Source organism: Bombus vancouverensis, chromosome 6, assembly GCF_051014615.1.
Source record: "Bombus vancouverensis nearcticus chromosome 6, iyBomVanc1_principal, whole genome shotgun sequence".
NCBI classification, from domain to species: domain Eukaryota; kingdom Metazoa; phylum Arthropoda; class Insecta; order Hymenoptera; family Apidae; genus Bombus; species Bombus vancouverensis.
Window position 1 is genome coordinate 7224379 of NC_134916.1, and position 21184 is coordinate 7245562.

Here is a 21184-nt window from a genome sequence, read left to right on the forward strand (position 1 = left end):
GTATTCTCTTTCTCTCTCTCTCTCTCTCTCGTTTCTTTTGCTTTGTTGTACCATTTCCAAAGCAGCGCATTAAAACTTCACATTAAGAAGAAAAGAAGAAGTAAAAACACATGAAAGAATAAAAATCTGTAAAAAGGTAGAAAAGAACGAATGGCAAAGAAGACAAAGTATAATGCGTATGTATAACGATACATACGTATGTAGTTTGCACGTATATACACCGATGTCAAGTACGATCAAGTGCATATGTACATGGTTCGGACTCGGATAAGACTAATTCATCGGTAGAACAAAGCAGATTAGGTAATTACATGAAAAGCATTTCGAACGTTACACCGTTAATGCGATAATATGTGACTGAAAAATAATGTTGCCTCTCCCCCGATCGGTTTATTTCGTCTTTGCGATCAAACGAACAAACACGTCCCATGGTGGTTCCGCGCACATCCAGGGTATGGCGAAGCCCGTGCAACAGATAACGGCATTACAAACAAATCTAAGAGAACGAGCCGACCGTTGTTGTGCGATCTTTTCAGTTACGATTCTATGCGGATCACTGCACTCGGATCCCCGCAACGAGTTTCTGAATATATGGGTGGTCGATAAACGCAGACCAGTCGGTTGGCTCGCTACCTGGACACGGCGTTTGCGGCCAGGTATAGGTACCTACCCCATGGATAGTAGAAAAAAAACGACAAAGGAAGCAAGAAAAAAGGTAGTCGTCGTCGCTGTGTGGCAGTTGGTATCTGCTCGTGGCGTCGGGCAGTCTGTCTACTCTAGCATTGTTGCGGCTTGTCATCGCGAGGGGGTGCGAGCCAAAAGCGACAAGGGCTGACCGGTTGAATGGTAGAGAAAGAAAGAGAGAGAGAGAGAGAGAGAGAGAAACGAAACGAGAGAGTGGGTTGGTAGGTGGGTTAGAGGCTCGCAAAGGTACCTCAAAAAGGTTGAGAAAGGCGGGAGTATACGCGAGAAGGGAACTCGACGACCAAGTAAATATGCGACAAGTTAGCATTCGTATATAAATCTAGCGGCGTTCACGGTGACAAGTCACGCAGCGCTATCCGTCCCATTTACCCGCCTCATTCAGTGTATGTACGCGCATGTTTCAAAGAGTCCACCGAGAGAGTCCAGCTACTCGATTCACGGAATCTCAGATTTTTATGCCGTTCCCGTGTCTAAGCACAGGATCGAGTAACTGCAAAAGGATCCTCGTGCCGCTTACCGGGGTAAAAGCAACGAATTGGAGGTTTTTGACCGAGCGACCTTTTCCCCGGCGGTTTCCACAGAAGCCAGGTTGCCGAGAAGGGAGAAACGGGCCGCTCGTAAATCTAGCGTTACAATTAAGAATTAAAGGAACTGTTGGTCGAGGTCTCGAATACTGAGAAACACTTGGAAATAGGATAGCCAAATGTCAGGACAGGATCGCGTGCAGACACGTGGTATTCGCATCGTCGTCCTTGTCGTCGTCATCGTCGTCGTCGTGGTCGTCGTTGGTTGTCGTAGCGATGGGTAACAGCGTGTGTAAGAGCAGGAAAATAGAGAAGGAGGCAAAGAATGCAACAACGACGACAGTGACGACGGTGGTGGCAGTTTTCGCAAAATTACTGGGTTCACCGGCGTACGCTTAACGGGTGCCAGCACGGGACAAAAGGTGAAGGATGCGAGCTAGTGTTGGTTGATAGGCGAACGAAGTCATAGGTAGATGTGTTGGTGGTTGTAAATAGGTGCGTGTGGATAGGAAGCACAGGTAACGGCGCAGGTGGCGCGACGGTACGAGTCGCGCTAACTTCGCTCCGTAAACATGGTAGTCGTCACGCAAGTCGAAGCCCGCCAACGATATCGCGGCTTTCAAACTCACCGACAAATACTAGCAAAACGGGTATATATTCGAAAGGCACTACATACAATGGCCGACGACCGTTGTTGTTGACTTGTTGTTGACGGAACGTCTTAGACCCCCGTAAGGTCGGAGCACGGGTCGCCAGCCTTTTGGAATACATCGGCATATGTATCGTATGACAATTCGACCCAAGAGGATATGTAAAGGTTATTGTCACAATGTAGAGGGAGAGAGAGAGAAAAAGAGAGAAGAGAGAGGGAAGGAGATCTGCCGACAAAAAAAAATCGGTATTAGATCTCTCCCTGAGCCGCTTGGCATTGCATCGTTACCAGGGCAAAGAAAAGAGGGAAGCGGGGTAGCGGGAAGCAGGGGCGTAACTGTCGAAGGCGGAGGTGAAACTCGGCGCAAAATTGATTTCATTATCGATAAGGGAGTTACCGATCGAAAGAGCAATATACCAACGGGAAGATTACTACTATTTTGTTGTCGTCGAGAAGAGGGAAGGCGAAGGTATGGCGAGATAGGGGAAAAAGGAAAAGAGAGAGAAGAAGAAGAGGGAACAAATGGGATGTAGGAAGCGTGTAAGGTACGTAAGGCCGGTATGTAAATCGCGGAGCATACCGGAGCATACAGGGATCGGATGCAGGCCAATGTCCTGTCGGTTGCGCCATTGGGATCGGACGCGATCTTCAAGGCCGACAATTGCTCGGCTTTAGTCCTCAATGGTGTTTCGCAAGAACGACCCATATAACGAACTTGACGCGACGCGTGGCGCCCACCCCCTCCTCTCTCTTTTCATCTCCGGTGAAAGGTGCTCTCGCGAATCTCGAGGACGCTCGACCGTTTTATCCGTGAATTCCCTTTCTCCTGAATCGCGTGGTGCAGTAGTGAGAGCAAACCTCGTGCAATCGACCCGCCTTGTACGCGCTCTTACCGGCACGATACGGAACGGAAATTGGCGCGCGGTTCTCGCGGATACCGCAAAGATCGCGCGCTCGCGCACCGCGCCGCACCACGCCGAGAATGCCCCGTAGACTCGATTCCCTGTGAGCCTATGGCTAGATTCGATCACGTGGCCGGCATAAGTACGGTGTGCGAGTAATTACAGCTGTACTTACATACCGCGGTGAACCGAGAAAACTGGTTTCCAGCGTACTGCCCACTCGCACTCGATTACCGGAGCACCGCGCGAGTTATATTTTACGAATATCTATGCGATACTAGCGCGCTTAAACGACACCTGGCTGCTCGCTCGCTATACGTAGAAAAGAAGGGTAAAGAGGCGTAAACGAATGGACGAGCAACGAAGAACGAACGTACAAAGGGAAACAAAAGAGAACGAGACAGATTTCTATCAGCACTTGGAACAACTATACGCTTAAAACTTTACTGACAAACTTTCCTCGGGCTCGTTTTATTTCCCTACACCTGGTAAGCTCTTCTCTGTGGAATAAAAACGTGTATTACACGTTGAGTACGCGACCGTCGTGTTTAACTTCTTTTTTTTTTTTCGCTGTCGTCGTTCTGCGAACGAGGTACGTCGAAAGATTTTCCCAACGAGGGAAATTGGCTTACGAAACGCGATCGAAGACAAAACGAGAAGCATATAGTACGTCGATAGGTACTCGGAACTCTCGACGACGATTCACGAATCTCTAGTTTGGTCGATGTTGAGAAGTGGGAATGTCGTGGATCGTTTGTCCGTTTGTCAAGAGAGAAAAAGATTTTCCAAATAGAAACATTGGTCTTTGTGGTACGTGGAGCCTGCGGCGGTGGAGTAGGCGCATTAATAATGTAAGTGTGCAGATGGTGTGCAGTGAGTGCGCGGTGGCGCTGACTAGGATCAATGTTCCGTTCGCGATCTATATAGTACATAGTACGGTATATGTAACGACAACGACGGTTATATGAGAAACAACACACTGTTACACAGGTCATTTCCATAGAATATATTTGCAAATATTCTGATCAAACGTGGGATGGAATATGTATTTGAAAACAAGCATACGTGGCGTAAACACACGATCAATTCGGCTTGTATCTCTTTCGATTTGTTTGAACAATACCAGGTAAAATATAGTGGCAAAAATACGCTATAAATGACGTATGACGATAACGTAGAGATACTCACTGGAAAAAAGGGGAGAACGAAAATGAAAAAATTTAGCGTCTTTCCATCGGAACAATAGGAAGGATGCACACTTACCTACTTACTTAAGTACCGCGTGAAATATTTACGCGTGACTAATTTCGTACGACAGACGAGAAAATTTGATCGAAACAAAGTATAATAGTATCGTGGGCGAGTTTCAGACCATCCACGTTATCCATATTACACAGTGGCAAGCGAACATACTTTCAAGAAACGTTTCCACGTGCTGTTATAGAGAAACGAAGATCGAAGATACATTGCCATCGCAATCCACTGCGTGTTTATGGTTTCCCTCGACTCGCGAACGTTTCTATGAAAGGATACGAGCGAAAGACTATGGTAATCAGCCTTCCGAGAAAAATCTGGGCAAGAACGGAAGTTTACACGCGGAGAAACTGTCACAGAGCGACAAGGATAGTCTTAGACTATCGAAGATCGGAAATGGCAAAAAAGTGGATGATCCGAGACTCGTACTACACTGTAGTATGTACGATGTGTATACAATATATTAGAGTATTCACGCGCGTAGAAATCAGTATGCGGATTGGGAAGCGGTTGCAGAATCGGGGTATAGGCTCGCAAGCGTGTAATAACGTATTTTATAAATTTATTCACATGATTTAAATAAATCAAGTATACAGTTAAGTTTACGACATACGCGCAACCTGTGTCGTGTGAGTTCACAGTATCGCGAAGCGCATGCTTCTCCATTTTTTCCGTTTCTCACTCATAATTACGAGCTTTGTTTCTCGATTTGTATTTTCGTAACTTGTTCCTCCCTTCCTTTTTATTCTTACGCGGCGAATAATATTTTACACGAGGCGAAACGTTTTGTGATATACATATTTACATATCGTACAGTGTTATCATCGGACCGGACATATAAAATTACAAAAAGTCATCGTCTATCTAGTCGAGAATTCAAAATCCAAGCTAAAACTCTCTCTCTTTCTACGCGCCGATAAAACCGTAACACGTCCGAATCGACGTATCGTTCCCTCTCGTATATGTATAGTTGATAGTTATAATATATATATACAATGTACACGTACGTCGACACAAACTTGCAACATTTTGCAATCTTATTTACATATTGCGTTTCCTTTCTTCCGTATAATAATAGATATGTACAAGAGCGTGGCCCTAAATCGCCATTAAAACCGATTTCACGGCGCAAAGGAGACGGCGTGTGTTTATACTTTATTGCTCGGTGTAAAGTCGTCGAGCCAAGTGGAAGAGGGAGCGGAGAAGAGAGTGTCCGTCGAACTAGATTCTCGCGAGACGCCATTCAGAAATTCGCACGATACAGTTTGTGTGCGCGCGCGCGCGCAATTAGTTGTACAACGAAAGAGAGAGCAGCCTGCTATAGACGGGGACCAGAGATAACGGGCGGGGGTGGGGAGGTACATAGAAGAGGAGAAAAGAAGAAAAAGAGAGACGGAATAGGGGAATAGACCGAATAGGGGAAAAAGGAAAAGGGATGGAAAAAGGGGGGATGGGGGAACAGGCAAGAGTGGAAAAGTGAACAATCACGCCTTTACCGATCAAACAAAGCAAGAGCGCGTTTCACGAGAAAAGAAAAAAGATCGTCGCGGACAAATATTTGGATAGTAGTCGCGTGTAACATAGTATATGCTTTGGACTAATCGCGCGTTCCTCTATCGCTACTAACAACGTCTCCCTCGTTTTAAGCACAGCCTGTGAAAAGGCGACAGCAGCTCGACGACGATCTCCCGAGGTACGTGTATAGTGGCGCGGCGAATCGAATTCGATGTTCTCTCCCGTTCCCCTAGTAACCATGGACACTCGATACGCGAATTAAAAATCGAGAAAATATATGTTTCGTTTATCGATTGTCCAAATTGGTTAGTCGGCTAGTTCGTTGGAGCCAGTTGGACGCTTAGATACTCAGACGCTCGGCGGTCATACCGTCCCCTTTGCGACAGGTAGTGAAACGGCAGTAAAATGGCAGTGAAACGGTAGTGAAACGGCAGTGGAACGGAACACAAAAAGCAAGAAAAGCTCCTCGTTCACGTTTATCCAAGGTATATCACAAGCAGAAGAGAATCGGTGCGCGCGAAGCTAGACGAGATAGGCCTGGCCGGAAGATGGTGGCGGTGGCGGAGGCGGCGGTTGTTGCTGTCTCCAGGCGGTTCTCTCCAGCGTGGAATAATCCGAGTCGATGGACGAGTATATGTGCTCGGACAGCGGTCTCCTGTGATCCTCGCTGCTGCCGCTGCTGATGGTGGTGTTGTTGGTGCCGATGAGATTGCTACCTGGCACGGTAACCGCGTCTCGATAGGCGTGATTGACGGTCAGCCTAGGCTGCGGCGACGAAGGTGGCAGCTGTTGCTGAGGCATGGAGACCGTGCCGCAAGAATAGGCGGGCGGCGCGTGTTGCAACATCAACGCGGTCGTTGGCGAGGACGACGAGTCTTTAAACAGGGATCTTTGACCACGTTCTTGGGCGCGTAGCGTCGACACGCTCGTCTTCTCGCTACCGATACAGTCCAACGTGTACGTGTTGATGTTACGCTTATAAACGAGGGGCGACGATTTACTCTCGACGGATATATCGGCGGGATTCATCATCGTATTGACCGATGACGGTATCGCGTATCGGAGACGTTCCCAGAACCTCTTCTCGCCCCAGGTAAGGATCGCCGCCGCGGTTCGAAGGTACGGTCGTAGCTCGGGATCGCGTTCCACTTCCGGGCACGCGTGTCCCGCCTGAACGACGATCAACTGCGCCGCTCGTCCCCGGAGTGCTTCGTGAAGCGCCGCGCGAAACTCGAAACGGGACCATTCGGTTTGCACGAAGTTACGAGTGAGAACGATGAGGACACGGCGGGACGCGTCCACCGCTTCCAAGATGATCGGGGCCGGTGCGGAAGCACGAAGTACGCATGGTAAGTCGCGATGATGCAGGCACAGTCGAAATCCTGCGGTACCGTGCTCCAGTTCCATCGCCAACGAGTGCACCACGAAATCCTCGTCGTTCGGACTGTAGCAAACGTAACAATCGTAGAGGCGTTCGCGATCGGCGTCGCAGCACGCGGCGGCCATCGGTGCAGCCGCGGCCGGCATCGTCGCGGCTCCGCTCGACTTGCCCGACGGTTTACCGGCCCGCAGAAACCGTAAACCGTACTTAGAGTACGCCCACGCACCGACCGATTCGCGGAATATAAAGACGAGCACGACGATCACCAGAATAACCAGCACCGCCGAGAGCGTTGCGGCCACCAGAGGCAAGTAATCGGAAACCATGATACTCTCGATGACGCCACCTTGAGAAAAGTAATCGGAACAGACCGTTTCGTTGACGTTCAAGCGGCGCCGGTACGCTGGTCTCGCGTCCCCCCCGTAGTAGCACCAAACGTCGCTAGCGTCCACCACCTTATGCGCGTTGTCGGAAACCCACGAGGACAGCTCTTGCAAGAACTTGCATCGACAGGACCACGGGTTGCTGCCCAGAGACAGCTCGACGAGGCGAGCGTTCAGAGTGACCTGCCATACCGGAAAAGTCACCAATCGATTTCCACTGAGTCTCAATATCTCGAGCGAACGCAACGGCAGGAAGGTCAGGTTACCGATGAATCCGATCAGATTGTTTTGCAGATAGAGTTCGCGCAGATGGGACAACCGTTCGAATTCGAACCCCTTCAGCTCGCGTATCCGATTGTCTTCCAGATGAAGAATCTGCAGATTGTTCAGCCCGTTGAACGTACGGTTCTGGATCGATTCGATGCCACTGGCGTTCACGTACAGCACTCGCATGTTCTTCCGTCCTATGAACACGTGGTTCTGCAGCTCGCGCAACACGTTCCCGTCCAAGTAGACCTCGGTAGCGTCCATCGGGATCCGCCGCGGTATCTCCTCGACGGTCAGGCCGGAGCAATCGACGGCGTTCGTGTTCCATGTGCGGTCGTTGTAACACTTGCAACCTGCCGGGCAGGTCATCTCACAGTCGCACGCGTCGAAATCACAGCAATGGCACAGGGCGAAACAATGGGCCTCGTAGCGGCAGAGAAACTGCTCGGACCTGGCCGTTGACGCGGACACAATGGCTACGCCACGTGGTCCGGATGTACGACACATTACGTTGTCCAAGTCCATGATACGTGGATACTCCCTGGTCGATGTCTGATTGTTGATCGCTGGCAGCCAATCCATCGAACAGTTGCAGTTGAACGGATTTCCACCGATGTAGAACTCCGGCAGAGCTCGATCTTCCGGTACCTTGGTCAATAGCAACGACGTCAGCTCCATCGTCTCGATCATGTTCGCGTACATGTCGACCCTGGTCAGGTTCTCTTTGTCCCTGAACGTGTTAGGTCGTACCAGACTGATGTAGTTGTTATTTATGAACAGCAATTCTACGCTGTCCGGCACGGACAACGGGGACAACTCGGTAACACGGTTGTGGCTGGCGTCCAAGGTTTTCACCTTCGAGTCGCGAATCTTGTAATAGTTGCCCAAGCTTTCGATGAAATTCCCGTGTATATCCAACCATTTCAAGTTGCCAGGTATGAACGCGTAGTCGAACCACTCGATATGATTCTCCGACAGATTGAGCAGCAGCAAACTGGCGATATTGGTGAAAACGCCGTTAATGTCGGACAGGAAGTTTCCATCGAGTCTAATCGCTTCGAGTCGCACGTTCCGTTCAAAAGCGTATCTCTCGACGTGTTGCACCTTGTTTCTAGCTAAATTCAGAATCTGCAGATTTGGTAGATCCCAGAGCATGCCGCGCGACAGATTGCCGATGTCGTTGCCGATCAGTCGCAGACCCGTCAGTTGATCCAGATTGCGGAACGAGCCGTTGTAGAAATTGCTAATCCGATTCTCGCCCAAGTCGAGGGTTTTCAGGAGAGCGAGGTCGCGTAACGCGTCCGGCACCGACGTAAGCTCGTTACCACTCAGATCCAGTTCCTTCAGGTCCGAACAGTTGCGAAACGCGAGCGGATCGATGCTGGCGATTGCGTTGCCGGACAACGTTAGCCGATTCAGAACAAACAGACCGTTGAACAGTTGCGCTCCCACGGTGTGAAGCTTGTTGTCGGACAGCTCGAGGGTATGCAGATTGTAAAGTGGGAGAAAAGCGTTGCTCTCGATCCGATCGATCGTATTGTTCCTAAGATCGAGGATCTGCAGGAAGAACAGGTCCTTGAACATACGCGCGTCGATGTGCGTGAGCATGTTGTAAGAGAGGTCGAGAACGATCAGCCGAATCAGTCCGAGAAACGTAGTCTCGTCGACGCGGTCACTGCCGAGTCGATTGCCCGCAAGATTTAGCACGAGCAGCTGCTCCAGCCGGGTGAATATACCCCTGGGCAGGTCGCGGAGCCCGTTGTACGCCAGGTGTATCTCTCGAAGCTCCCTCGTACTGGCGAACAGACCTTCGGGCAACGAGTCCAACGAATTATAGCTGGCGTTAAATGTACGCAATACGGTCAGCCCTTGGAGCGCGTCACTGGCAATTTCGACGATCGAGTTCCGCTGCAGGTGCAACTCTTGCAGCTGACGAAGGCCAAGCAGCGGGCTGTTCTCTTGTAAACGCGTGATCTCGTTACGCGACAGATCTAGAATTCGAATGTCAGCGCGACACGGTGGCGAATCGTCGTCGGTTCCGTCGGCTCCCTCGACTACTTCCACTCCTTCGACCGAATCGCCACCGCGTCGATTTAATCCGATGTCGCTCACGTCGTGCAAACGATTCTCCGTCAGATTCAACGTTTGCAGATTATCCAGCGAGCAGAGTAGTTTCGCCGGCAACGCTTGCACGTTGCTCTCCACGATCTCCAAAGTGTGTAATTCGCGCAAACCATGGAAAGAGTCCGGCGCGAGTTCGAGAAAACGGCTGGCACCCCATACCGCGTTGAACGTTTGCACAGTCAGTTTCTTCAACTCGAGGAGCGGTTGAAACGCACCCTCTGGTATCCGCAGTACCTTACAGCCGTGCACGTGCAATTCGTGCAAGCTGGTCAGACGTTGCCAACTATGAGCGTTGAAGCTACTCTCGAAGTGATGGACGTCGCTGCAACGTATCCGTAGCTTGAGAGCGCCGTCGAGCGACGCAACCAGACCGGTGATCGCGCCAGGATCCAACACTCGAAGGGTGCAGTCCGCGGACCGCGTGTCGTTCCCACCCTCTGACAACCACTTGCAGGAAGCTCCGGCCGATTCCGAGAGTATACTTGATGCCAGGCAAAGAAAAGCCGCGTTCATCAGCGTGATAAAAACATACTTCGCTGTCATCTTGCGTGACGATGGTTGCGCACGGCTTTTCGGTTAGTTCAGAGTCGAGAGACGGACGCGATCGCGATCGCGACCACCACCACCGCCACCACCACCAGCACAACCACCACCACCACCAACACCAACACCAACACCACCTCCTCCACCTCCACCTCCACCACCTCCGCCACCAGCCCCCGAGATCGGCTCTCAATCACTTTCCAAATCTAATCAAACTATTTTCACCCTTTCTCGCCCCCTCGCTCGCGTACACACTCGCACAGCGATGATGACACACGCACGCACATACACACGCAGGCGAGTGCGAGCGCGCGCGCGCTCATGCACCTCCTATCACGTAAGTACGGACCGGCCCATTTCTCTTGTCGTTTATTCGTAGGCCGGTGGCGAGGCACCCTGCCCTACGTTCCTCGACTCGTCCTTCGTCACTCGCTACCCTCGCTTCCAACTGTTCTTTCTTTCCAAAAGATTACACCTCCTCGTCGCTTTTATCTCGCGATCAACCTTCGTCGTCTATATCTTCCCTACCGAGAATGTTTTCACGCGGTTACATCAAGTAGTACGAGCACGCTTTAACGAAACACCGACAGAACGAAAACAGTTCGTACAAAGCCGTGTACGCGAAGCGACCGTGCACTACCGTACACTCGCTTCGCATCAACCACCAGCACTGATCCAGCAGACCGCTGACCGCGCATCATCGGCATTCCCGACCGTTCCTCTTCGATGTCTCGCTACAACGCCAGAGTGCGCCACTCTATTACAATATCCTGCAAACAACCCGCCACGAACAAGAGCAGAATGTAAAACAACATAACGTCCATATGCGCTTCGGTATGTGCACCTCACCGGTTTTACTCTACTCCCTGCTGGTTGGTTCATTTTTTCTCTACTCCAATTACAACTATTATGCTAAGTTGTTAGAAGATCCCTTAGTCGATACTACTTCAAAATTTCAATCGTAAAGCTCTTCAAATATTCCAAGCAACGAATCATTTTCTTCCTTTCCTTTTTCGTTCATTTTCTTCGCTTTTCAAAGTTCGAATTTATCCCATTTTCATCTATTAAATACCGAATCTATTCTACCTTCCATAACGTTTTCACGTATTTCGAATAACCCTGTACACGAGTAACCTACACATATAATGTATTTTATTCGAGAAAATTCCAGTATTCTCCGTTGCATTACGATATTTTTTTTCATCAAATAATTAATTTTATATGGTTTGCATAAAATCAATCAAACGCGTATAATATATCATACAACAATGTAGAGTGTAGAGGATATGTATATTGAAAAACGTTATACGAGTGAATTTACCAAATTTTTACCGATAATGCATGAAGCAAAAATAATATCTACAATTTTTTGATTACGTCATACAAACCATTTACGGCCGCGATTCTTAATCTGTGATCCGCTGATCTCCAGGTGCTGCCAAGTCCTTACACACACATAAATTATTTTACTATCCAAATAAAAAAAAATTAATGGAAATATACATATTTATTTATTTATATTGAATCTCTTCTCTCCAAATTAGAAGATCGTTGATGAGTAATTAATGAGTATTTTAAATGCATATGTTTCAAGTACGTTACAACATTTAAATTCTGAATTAAGTCTTGAAGATTGGCGACAAAAAATATTATTTGGAGGAGAGCCGTGGTAAACATGAAATTAAGAATGATCTAGGGAATATATTTAAAAACCAAAGTTATACACATACTACGTATAGCGTCGCTACTGTCTTCGTACAGTTGCAATTGGTGGAAGTGGAAGCTGATGCTAGCGACAGCGATCAGTTCAATTTCAGCTTTGGCAGAAGCTTAGGTCCTGCGTTTCTGTACTTGTTTGTAGCGGGGAATCCATTCAACGACATCGGCCTTTTGGTAAAGATCATACGCGACTGTTGAGATTGTTCGCATTTTCGCCGTAAAAATGAGATTAGTGTATATAACCTGCGTTTTATTAGCTACGGCAATTTGCTCCATCGCGGCTGACAATGGTGAGTATATACATATTAATATTTCACCATGTACATATTTGCTTCGTTAACTTTGTTTTTTAATTTACTAATCAATTCGGTACTGCGCCGTTTTCTTGTAATATTTTGTTCAAGCTACGTGTACCGTTGATGGCGTGTGCATTCATTTATTTAATATGTGCACGAAACATAATCGACTTTAACGGAAAATTCTCTGTCGAACATCGGTCATCTACGTGGCGTTTAATAAACGTTTTACATTTAACTATTGTTACGTTGATACATATTGAATCTATGTTTTTAATACTTCTCGAAACGTCGCGTAAAATATTCGATTTACGCGAGAAATAGTAATATACGTACTGTCTCGCGTACTTCGCAGGCATTTTTCGTTTGCACGCAGTGGCACGTTCACTTGTTTCGTATTACACAAGACAGACCCTTGCTATATTTCTCGATGTCTCTAGAAACATAGGCGTACCTAAAATCCTTCATCTTTTTATCGTCTAATCGTGTAATCGTTTAATCCTTCAATCGTTTATTCGCACTCTTTAATTAATAGTTGTACTATGTTGCTGTAGAATTTTACCATTATCGATTTTATATTTACGATTGTCTATACGCTTAGCCATACGGCAGGAGATTTTGCGATCTAACGAATATAATCGCTAAAGTTTATTAGATACAGTAAATAATCATCTTGCACAATTTTATTCATTTCTACGAGATCCTCGGCTCTTTTACGTGATATCGTTTTACTTCGATTAATTTTATTTTACGTTATTACCCATTTTTTAAAATGTACAAATTCATTTCCTTTTTAAACTGTAATAATTATATCTCGTTTATATTGTTTTCATTTATAATTACATTTTTTACCTTTGTTACCTTTTTTATTATAAGCAGCTTCAAAGGAAAGATTTTATAATAATATATGTAATATTAATTCTTTACACAGCTGCTACGACCCAAGGAGATACTAAATCTATCAATCAGCAGACAGTGGATCTAGTCAATAGTACTGCATCTATTAAAAATTCCTCGAGTCCTGCTGCACTAGTTAAGGATTCTAGTACCAATGTAACTAAAAATGCAGATGTCAATGACAATATTACCAGTACCATTGCTACTATTCCTGCTACTAACACCACTATTAGTAACAAAACAAAAACCGATACTGCTCTTGACAATGATCATGGTGCAGAATCCACCAATTCAACAACAACTACGATAACTTCAACACCTACAACTTCGTCAATAACAACCAAACAAACACCTACGCCTGAAAACTCTACATCTACGACTATAGTTACACCTACGACTACGAACAATACAACACCTATCGTTTCATCAACACCTATAACTACTCCAGTTCCATCATCGACAAAAATTGTTCCATCTTATACACAACGACACTTTGATGGACTTAGCTTTTTAGGTAAGTAAAAAACGATACATTCTGTTTGTGTGTATTTTGTTGCTTCCTCAAATAGTCATTTTGCTTGGAGATTTTAGAAATATACACGTACATTGAAACTTGCGATGTTATCACATGATTAAGTAAAACGTTTCCCTTTTCTAGGTGGCATCATTTTAGCTACGTGTTTAATGGCAATCAGTTTTGTCACTTGGAAAGTCTATAGAGCATTCAATGAACAAAACTACCGCACACTATGATACAGATATTGTCATCGCGAAAATTCCATTTTCCAATAAGTAAATGCAGTCGTTCGAACTGGAAACTATGAATTTTACCATAATAATATTACGTATTTTTATAACGCACTTAAGTGTCGCGTGGTTTAAGTGCTCTTAGTAATGTGATGTGCAAACGCGAATTTCGTTTCTTTGTACCCAATTACAAAGACGAGTTACACGCATTATAGTATTGTCTCTTCGTATGTTCGCACGCGCATTGTAATAGTGTTTATATTTATGAAAAAGAAAGAACGAATACTATGTGCATAGAAGAAGAGGAAAAAGTAAGAGAATCTTGAGGACGTGAGAGGAGGAGAGAAATAGAAAAGCAAATATAGTATTACTATGCGCATGCGTAATTTGCATACGCAAGTTGACGACCAATCAAATACACATTCCATCAAAAAGATCAATTTTGCACTATAACAAGTCCACGTAATATTTTCTGCTCAAATGAAAATTATTTCGTAAAACTCTTCTATTTTTCTTTTATTGAACTCGTTTATCAGCTGTTGCCATACGTAAAAACAATGGTTAAAATAATATAAAAACGATGAAATATACACAGATATAAAGGTTCCTATGTGTATATTTATAGCAAGAACAAAATATGTAAAAGGATTAAGTATGAGATGTTTAAAAGAGTTCGATTAAAGTTTAGGAGATTTGCACATAAATAATGATATGGTATGAACGAACTCCAGTATGAAATATTTTCTATAATTATATTCTTCAATATTACTTTTCTCACTAAGATGACATTTAATTATTAATTTCGGGTGTGAAGAATATTTTATATTCTAAGGGTATAAGGGTCGTTCGTACGTATAAATTATAGATACTCCTGTACATGCCTTCATTAAATGATATTCTTGTTGAGGAATTTTCGTACGAGTCAAAAAAGAATTGAGTTTTTAGTTTCGATTTTTGTACCTGTTGGGAGACATAGTTATATGATTACAACAAATGTTGAAGTTGGTATTCGCCTCATAAGGAAATGTAATATGCTAATTAATATTTTACTTAATATAATCGTATAATACGTATTTTCATTTATATTTAGACTTTTGTTTCTTTCTGATACGAGCAAAATGTATAGAGATTTAGTTTTCGTTTATTTCATTCCGTTTTTCTTTCTTTTCTTTTTTTAAAATAAGTATTTTATTTTTAAAAGAAGGTAATTAAATTACCAATGTGACGATAGATGTACCGTAATTGATAACACTGGCCCCTAATATATCCTTCTATAGTTTCGAATATGTTTTTGATACGTTTAATATCATCGGGTAAAAAATTTAAGTGTTTACACGTAGAACAATGATTTTCTCGTAAGAGTTTTCCTATAATGTATGTTATGAACGTTAAATCGAAATTTACAGAGAGACGTAACGAGAGTTGAGTTATTTTTAAGGAAACATGTGCGGTACATAAATAAACTAATTTTGAAACATATTAATTGAAGTCGAATATGCGACCTGCTATTATAAGAAAAGATACCTAAATATATATATTTAAAAAAACTACAGCCTAAATAGTGTATTGTATTTACATTCCGTGTAATATTTTAACAAGCTATGTAAAATACTTGCTTATATGAATTATACGATATTAATACTACGCAATGGCAAAACAAAATATCAAGTTAATTAATCAAGCTACATGATATACCGAAACATTTGATAAATAATCCTACCCAATTCTTCCCACTGTTCATTTCTAATCGCATTCGTCATTTCCACTATTCTTTTATCCTCGTCAATCACATCATTGGCCGTTTCCATTGTTTCTTGCGGAAATAAAAATTCCATCATGGACACACCGATCGGATGAATACGCCATCGAGACATTGTGTTCATCATTGTCATAATTTCTTCGCAACGTATTCGATTATGTTCGTCGCCACGCCGTTTCAATAATTTAATTTTTTTAACATTGTTTAATTCGATAAGAATCAATTGAACATCAATGGCGTTCCAATTGCATCGAATGCGAAAATCTCATCTTCGTTCCCGATAACAGAAGTTCTAATTTCTCCACCAAGTGACATATCAACGTCTTCCCCATAACATTGCCCGTATAAGTATTTGTAATCGCTTCAAAAAATGTATACAACGCCACGACCAGGGCGGAGCTGCTTCCGAGGCCGTGTTTGGCTGGTAAGCTGGATACGATTACGATTTGAAAGCCAGGAACGTGTGCTGTTAACAATATTGATTCCATTCAACCAACACGTGTTTCGTACGCATTTTTTACGTCGCGTTGTTGCTATTTGTTTATTTGGCTGTCAGCCTCGGAAACATTAAAAAAAGAATTTGATTACATAGATTTTTCTTCCTTTCAATACCAGCAGAAATTACCTAAATTATTAGCGAAAATATAGCTAATATAATTAATTACGCATGGGTAATGAAAATTCGATTAACGAAAAACGCGTTAAACAATCTGCTGCGTTCAAAAGAATTTAATAGTCGGGGAGATTGAAAAACGAACTGGCTAATACCTCGGCTATCTTTGAAACTTCGTATCGTTCCTTTTAAGCAACGTATCCACGAAGTTTCTTCTACTAATGTGCAAAGATTTTCATCATCCATGCGAAACTTGAACATTTCCCCGTCGGTATTCTCCAAGAACGTTTTAACCTGGCACCATTCGCTGCCGTGATTGCGTTTACCAACCACTAACGTGACAAGTTGAATGGCCTGTTTTATTTCAAGGGAAGATAAACCAAGCAAATGTGTGCGTATGTATGTGTGTGTCGTTACACGCGTTATTGCTGCTTCCGTGCGGCACGATCGTAGGAAAGTACATATTCAGTGATCGTGCAAGCGAAAAGTCGGGACTCGCGATGAATCATCATCGCAGAAATGATTGAATTTGCACCTACCATGGATAACGATTTACTTTCCACGAGATTGGCGCTCTTGCCAGCTATGGTTAAACATCCGGGCGCAAATACCGCGCAGGTAGGGATTAATCCATAAGAATTAATAAATTCCTATTCGACCAGAGATCTTAATTCATCCAAACTTGGAATTTTTTTGGACAAATGCTCGTTTACATAAGGTTTCACCAATTTGCAGTAATCCTTTAAAAACTGTATCAGATGAAACGATATGATTGAATTTACAACGGTTTCTTGCATGAAGACACGTAAATTATTAAACGTGAAAGTAATACGTATATTTAATTAACACGCGTATTATCATCACGGTTTATATTTAACCGCAGTTAATCGTAATTATATTAACTTTTGTTTCTAATTCTTAGATCTTATTCTTTTAAAATTTTTAGAAGTTTCATAGCAGAAAACTATATCTTACGCAGTGATGACATTACTATTTTATTAAATTCATAGTTGTACGACTATATGTAAACACAATTACGTGTATGGAATATATGTGTAGGGAAATTTCGAAAGATGAGACATAAAAATAAGCTTTTCTGTACTATCTAGTTTATATTTAAAATTATATCATCGACTTCACAAACTTGAAATTTCTTTTGAAAACTAAAATAGGTTATATATTTTGTCCTATCGAAGGATCGAATCGATCGGACCGTTTACGAGTTAACAAATTTACGCTCAAATATATCGTGCAATATCATATGTATATTGTCCACGAACGATTCGATGGAAACTCTTACTTTATTGCTCGATAAATTGGCTGGCATGGAAGCGATACACGCCGTATGGATACTGTGGGATTTATCGTTTATTCTGAGAAAAGTCATCTAGCTAGAATTTCCCCAAGTGTTACGAATCAGCATATCTTTGATTGACATTTCTGACATTCCGGAGAAACGAACGAAACGCTTGAATCCCGGAGCCGGGACTTTGGCTTTTCTTTCGTCGTTTTGTTTTGCGCGTCATAGGGCAACGTAGGGAACGAAATCGTGCGAACCGTGCGTTTTCTCCTTGAACTGTGCTTGCAAAAATCGATCTAACACCACATATCGTGGTGATTGCAATTTTTCTCGTTTCTCCGTCTCATTGGTTTCGCTCCTTCTCTCCGATTATGCAAATGATGTCGAAACGTGACATTCACGATGCTTTCGTAGAAGGGAGATACCCGAGACTGCGGAACAACGCCATAAACTGAGAGAAGTGAACTACATGTTTCTAACACGTGATGAAAATATCAATGTTTGAAAACAGCGTGGTCCTTAGATAGATCATTGTCTTTTGTTTTTTTCTTGTTTGTCAAAAATATTTCCTTCCTAAACGGGATTACACGTTTTCGAAGACTCTTCCTTTTTAACCAATTAACTACATTCGACGTGTAAACACGTCAATCCAAAACTTTATTTCGATCCCGTTGACGTGTATACTCATCATGTGAAATAAAAAATTACTATTTACTATAAAAACTCAAAATTTTAATAAAAAATAATATAAATGACATTTAGTGGTATGTTTCCTTTATACTTTCAGTAAATATCATGTATTTTATAAAAAAAAGTTTGGTTATATGATTATTCCCATAAGTGCGTATATCGACTATTCCCCGAATTGTTTTGTGTACTTTGCTGTGTATATCAGCTATTCCTCGAATTGTTTTGTGTTTTATATCAGCTTATATAACTTTATACCAGCTACACCATTAAAAGCAAATCCACTTCGAAGACGTGCCATCTGTTCAAAAAATGGAATTCGTAAGGAGTCACCATTACTAGTGCTCGATTTGACGAAGTGTCACTTTATGTGGTATCTTGCTTTAAAAAATACGATACTGAAATCAACTGAATTTCTTAAATTTTTCTTTATGAATTTTATTATTTTTTTGGCAATTTTTAAGTTCATAATGACAATACCTTTTACAACAATGAATTGTTCATTTTTTATCGAATAAAAATATAATCCTTCATCATTTTGACTTACTTTTTTCGTAAAATTTATAAAAAGAACATTTGTTCTACATTCGACGTGTATATTCGCCATTGCTTAATTTTATCTGCGCGCTCTGTAAAGGATTTTGGAAATTAAATTCCGCATTTAACAGATTAATAACTATTTATAATAATTACTTATTCCCTTTAATAATAATTTTACGAAAGCAAGAAACGCAACACAACGCGATGTTCCCCAGGGGATGTAAAATGTGTCACGATGCTGCGTAGCAGCGCCAATAAAATTCTTTTTCCGATGTACAAATCGCTGGTGTGCGTGGCTGTTTGGCTGGTAACATAAAACAGTTCACAGTATCCTCTTACCAACTATACTTGTATGTTACCGCAGATGGTACAATGAAAATTGTGAAATAGCCATACGCGGCGCACGGTTGTCCGTGCTGATACAATAATGAGTTGTACGTCACGAATATTCGCATAATTATCACAGTATGAAGCTTGAACCTCAGAGATACGGAAGTTATATAAACTGTATCGAAATCGAATCGAGAGAAAGCACTGCCGGCTTATGTACACGACCGTCGCAACCTAAACGTAAACGTGTACACGATGAAAAAAAGAAAAATTAATATTCAACGCATGTTTTTGTACGTTCTTCGTACGATTCGCTACGCTAAAACTTTCGTTATAGGCAAACGATGTCTTATGTAGAACGGTTGTTAGATATTTCAAGACCTAACGCCGTCCCGTTTCACGTACTAGGACACGAAACGGTATTTTGTATGCATTTGATATGTTTTTTTTTGTCGTCGTTAATTCGTGTTTCACGCGAGTAAACATAACGCTACACGCCCAAAAACGAATGAGATGTCTTTCGATATCGTGGGTGATAGTTGGAACAAGAACGATACGAGAAAGATTCGATTTTTGGGAAAGAAGCGCAGAAGCGAAATTCCAGGGATCTCTGTGAGAGCGCGTAGATCGTTCAACAGAAGAGGCGCAGACGTGAGTGTAACTTTCTCTCGACAGGGGCGGAGTCCCTGTCCTTTGTCAATAAGAGCACGCTCTCTCTCTCCCTCTCTCTCTCTCTCCCTCTCCCTCTCTCTCTCTCTCTCTCTCTCTCTCTCTCTCTACCTCGTATCCCTCTATTTTGCCTCTCCTCTGCTCGCCTTCGGTGTGGGGCTCGCAACTTCCTCTCTACCACACTTCGTCCTCATCTACATCCATCTGCCGTGTTCTCTTCCCGATCTTTCCCTCCTTTCGTCTCTGTATAAACAGTCAGCCACTCTCGTCCACCATTACTTTTCGCTCTCGCTTCTTTTCTCTCCGCTTTTCTCCGTTCTTCCGCTCTCTCCTTTTCTTCGTCGCTTCTTTCTCCGTTTCCTCCTTACATTCGTGACGTTCAGTATTCCCTTACTTCCGACCTTCCGCCCCATTCTTCCCACGGTTTCGTCCTAGCGAACCAACGTTTTTTGCTATGCTTCTGCAAATATACCCGCGACACGTTGTCTAGGAACGAGGAGCTGACTAGGCGAGCTACAGGGAAACGGATACGGATCCGCCACGGACGTCGCGACTCCGCGTCGGGTCGCGTTGTGTCGTAGCGCAGATCGACGGTCGTGAGCAGAAACGAAACGAGAGAGCGAACGTACGAGCGACAGAGTTTCAGCGAGATTCGAATATGCGCCCAAGGTGAATCCTGATGAACGTATCATCGATCGGTGGCTGCTGAACCAGCCGATGTGCTCGGTCCACGCGTGTACGCGCAAAGGGCCGCGCTGCTAGCTGCGAGCCGCGCTACTCTGTTGCTCCCGACTCTCGAATATCTGCGATTGCCCAGAAATGTCGCGCTGCGATCTTCCATGGGATAATCGTTCTTGATACTTACCGCGAATCGAGAATCGAGAATAGAGAGTGCTCGCGACAACCAGGATACCCAGAGACGAACAGATAAACGAAGAAGAGAGACAAGAACGAGAGGAAGAGAGAAAGAGAAGGATAGGTATAGGGTGAGAGAAAGAGAGGTGACTTTTATCGATTGTCGTCGCGGGACGAGATATGGGAGACGTGGTGCTGGATTCGGGAGTGCAAGATCTTGCGTTACGATAGAATCAATTTGTGCGGTCCACGCGTGCTGTCCATCAACCGACGTTGCGTTTTTCATCGAGATCAGTCGGGATGACTCTCGCGTTGGCTATCGGCGACCCTCGTAGTCTCAGCTGATAGCGTTCTCGGTGAGCGTGTGTCGCGAGATAGTGAGCGAGCGAGCGACAAAGCGAAAAGGGTGATTCGTTGTTGGGGTGACAGATGCGAGAGGTCGCCGCGGAGAAAATATGTGATCGGTTGATGGAACGAGGTTATTAGATGTGTGATCTGTTTGTGTACACGGGACGATTCGCG

At 44.0% G+C, this 21184-nt stretch overlaps 3 protein-coding genes across 3 annotated transcripts; 1 reads left to right on the forward strand and 2 right to left on the reverse strand.

The window, feature by feature from the left end:
- Positions 1 to 4579: 4579 nt before the first annotated feature.
- Positions 4580 to 10359, reverse strand: Toll-7 (Toll-like receptor 7). The gene has a single exon (XM_033336350.2). The coding sequence runs from the start codon at positions 10248 to 10250 to the stop codon at positions 6075 to 6077; it is 4176 nt and encodes a 1391-aa protein (XP_033192241.1). The 5' UTR covers positions 10251 to 10359; the 3' UTR covers positions 4580 to 6074.
- A 1679-nt stretch (positions 10360 to 12038) lies between these two features.
- LOC117157971 (uncharacterized) lies at positions 12039 to 15468 on the forward strand. Its single transcript, XM_033336352.2, has 3 exons — positions 12039 to 12259; positions 13197 to 13676; positions 13821 to 15468. The coding sequence occupies exons 1-3, from the start codon at positions 12193 to 12195 to the stop codon at positions 13913 to 13915; spliced, it is 642 nt and encodes a 213-aa protein (XP_033192243.2). The 5' UTR covers positions 12039 to 12192; the 3' UTR covers positions 13916 to 15468.
- Positions 15365 to 18569, reverse strand: LOC117158067 (uncharacterized). Its single transcript, XM_076619124.1, is given in 4 exon segments — positions 15365 to 15806; positions 15907 to 16134; positions 16437 to 16709; positions 18527 to 18569. Coding segments are annotated over 4 exon segments (894 nt in total). The 3' UTR covers positions 15365 to 15456.
- Positions 18570 to 21184: the final 2615 nt, after the last annotated feature.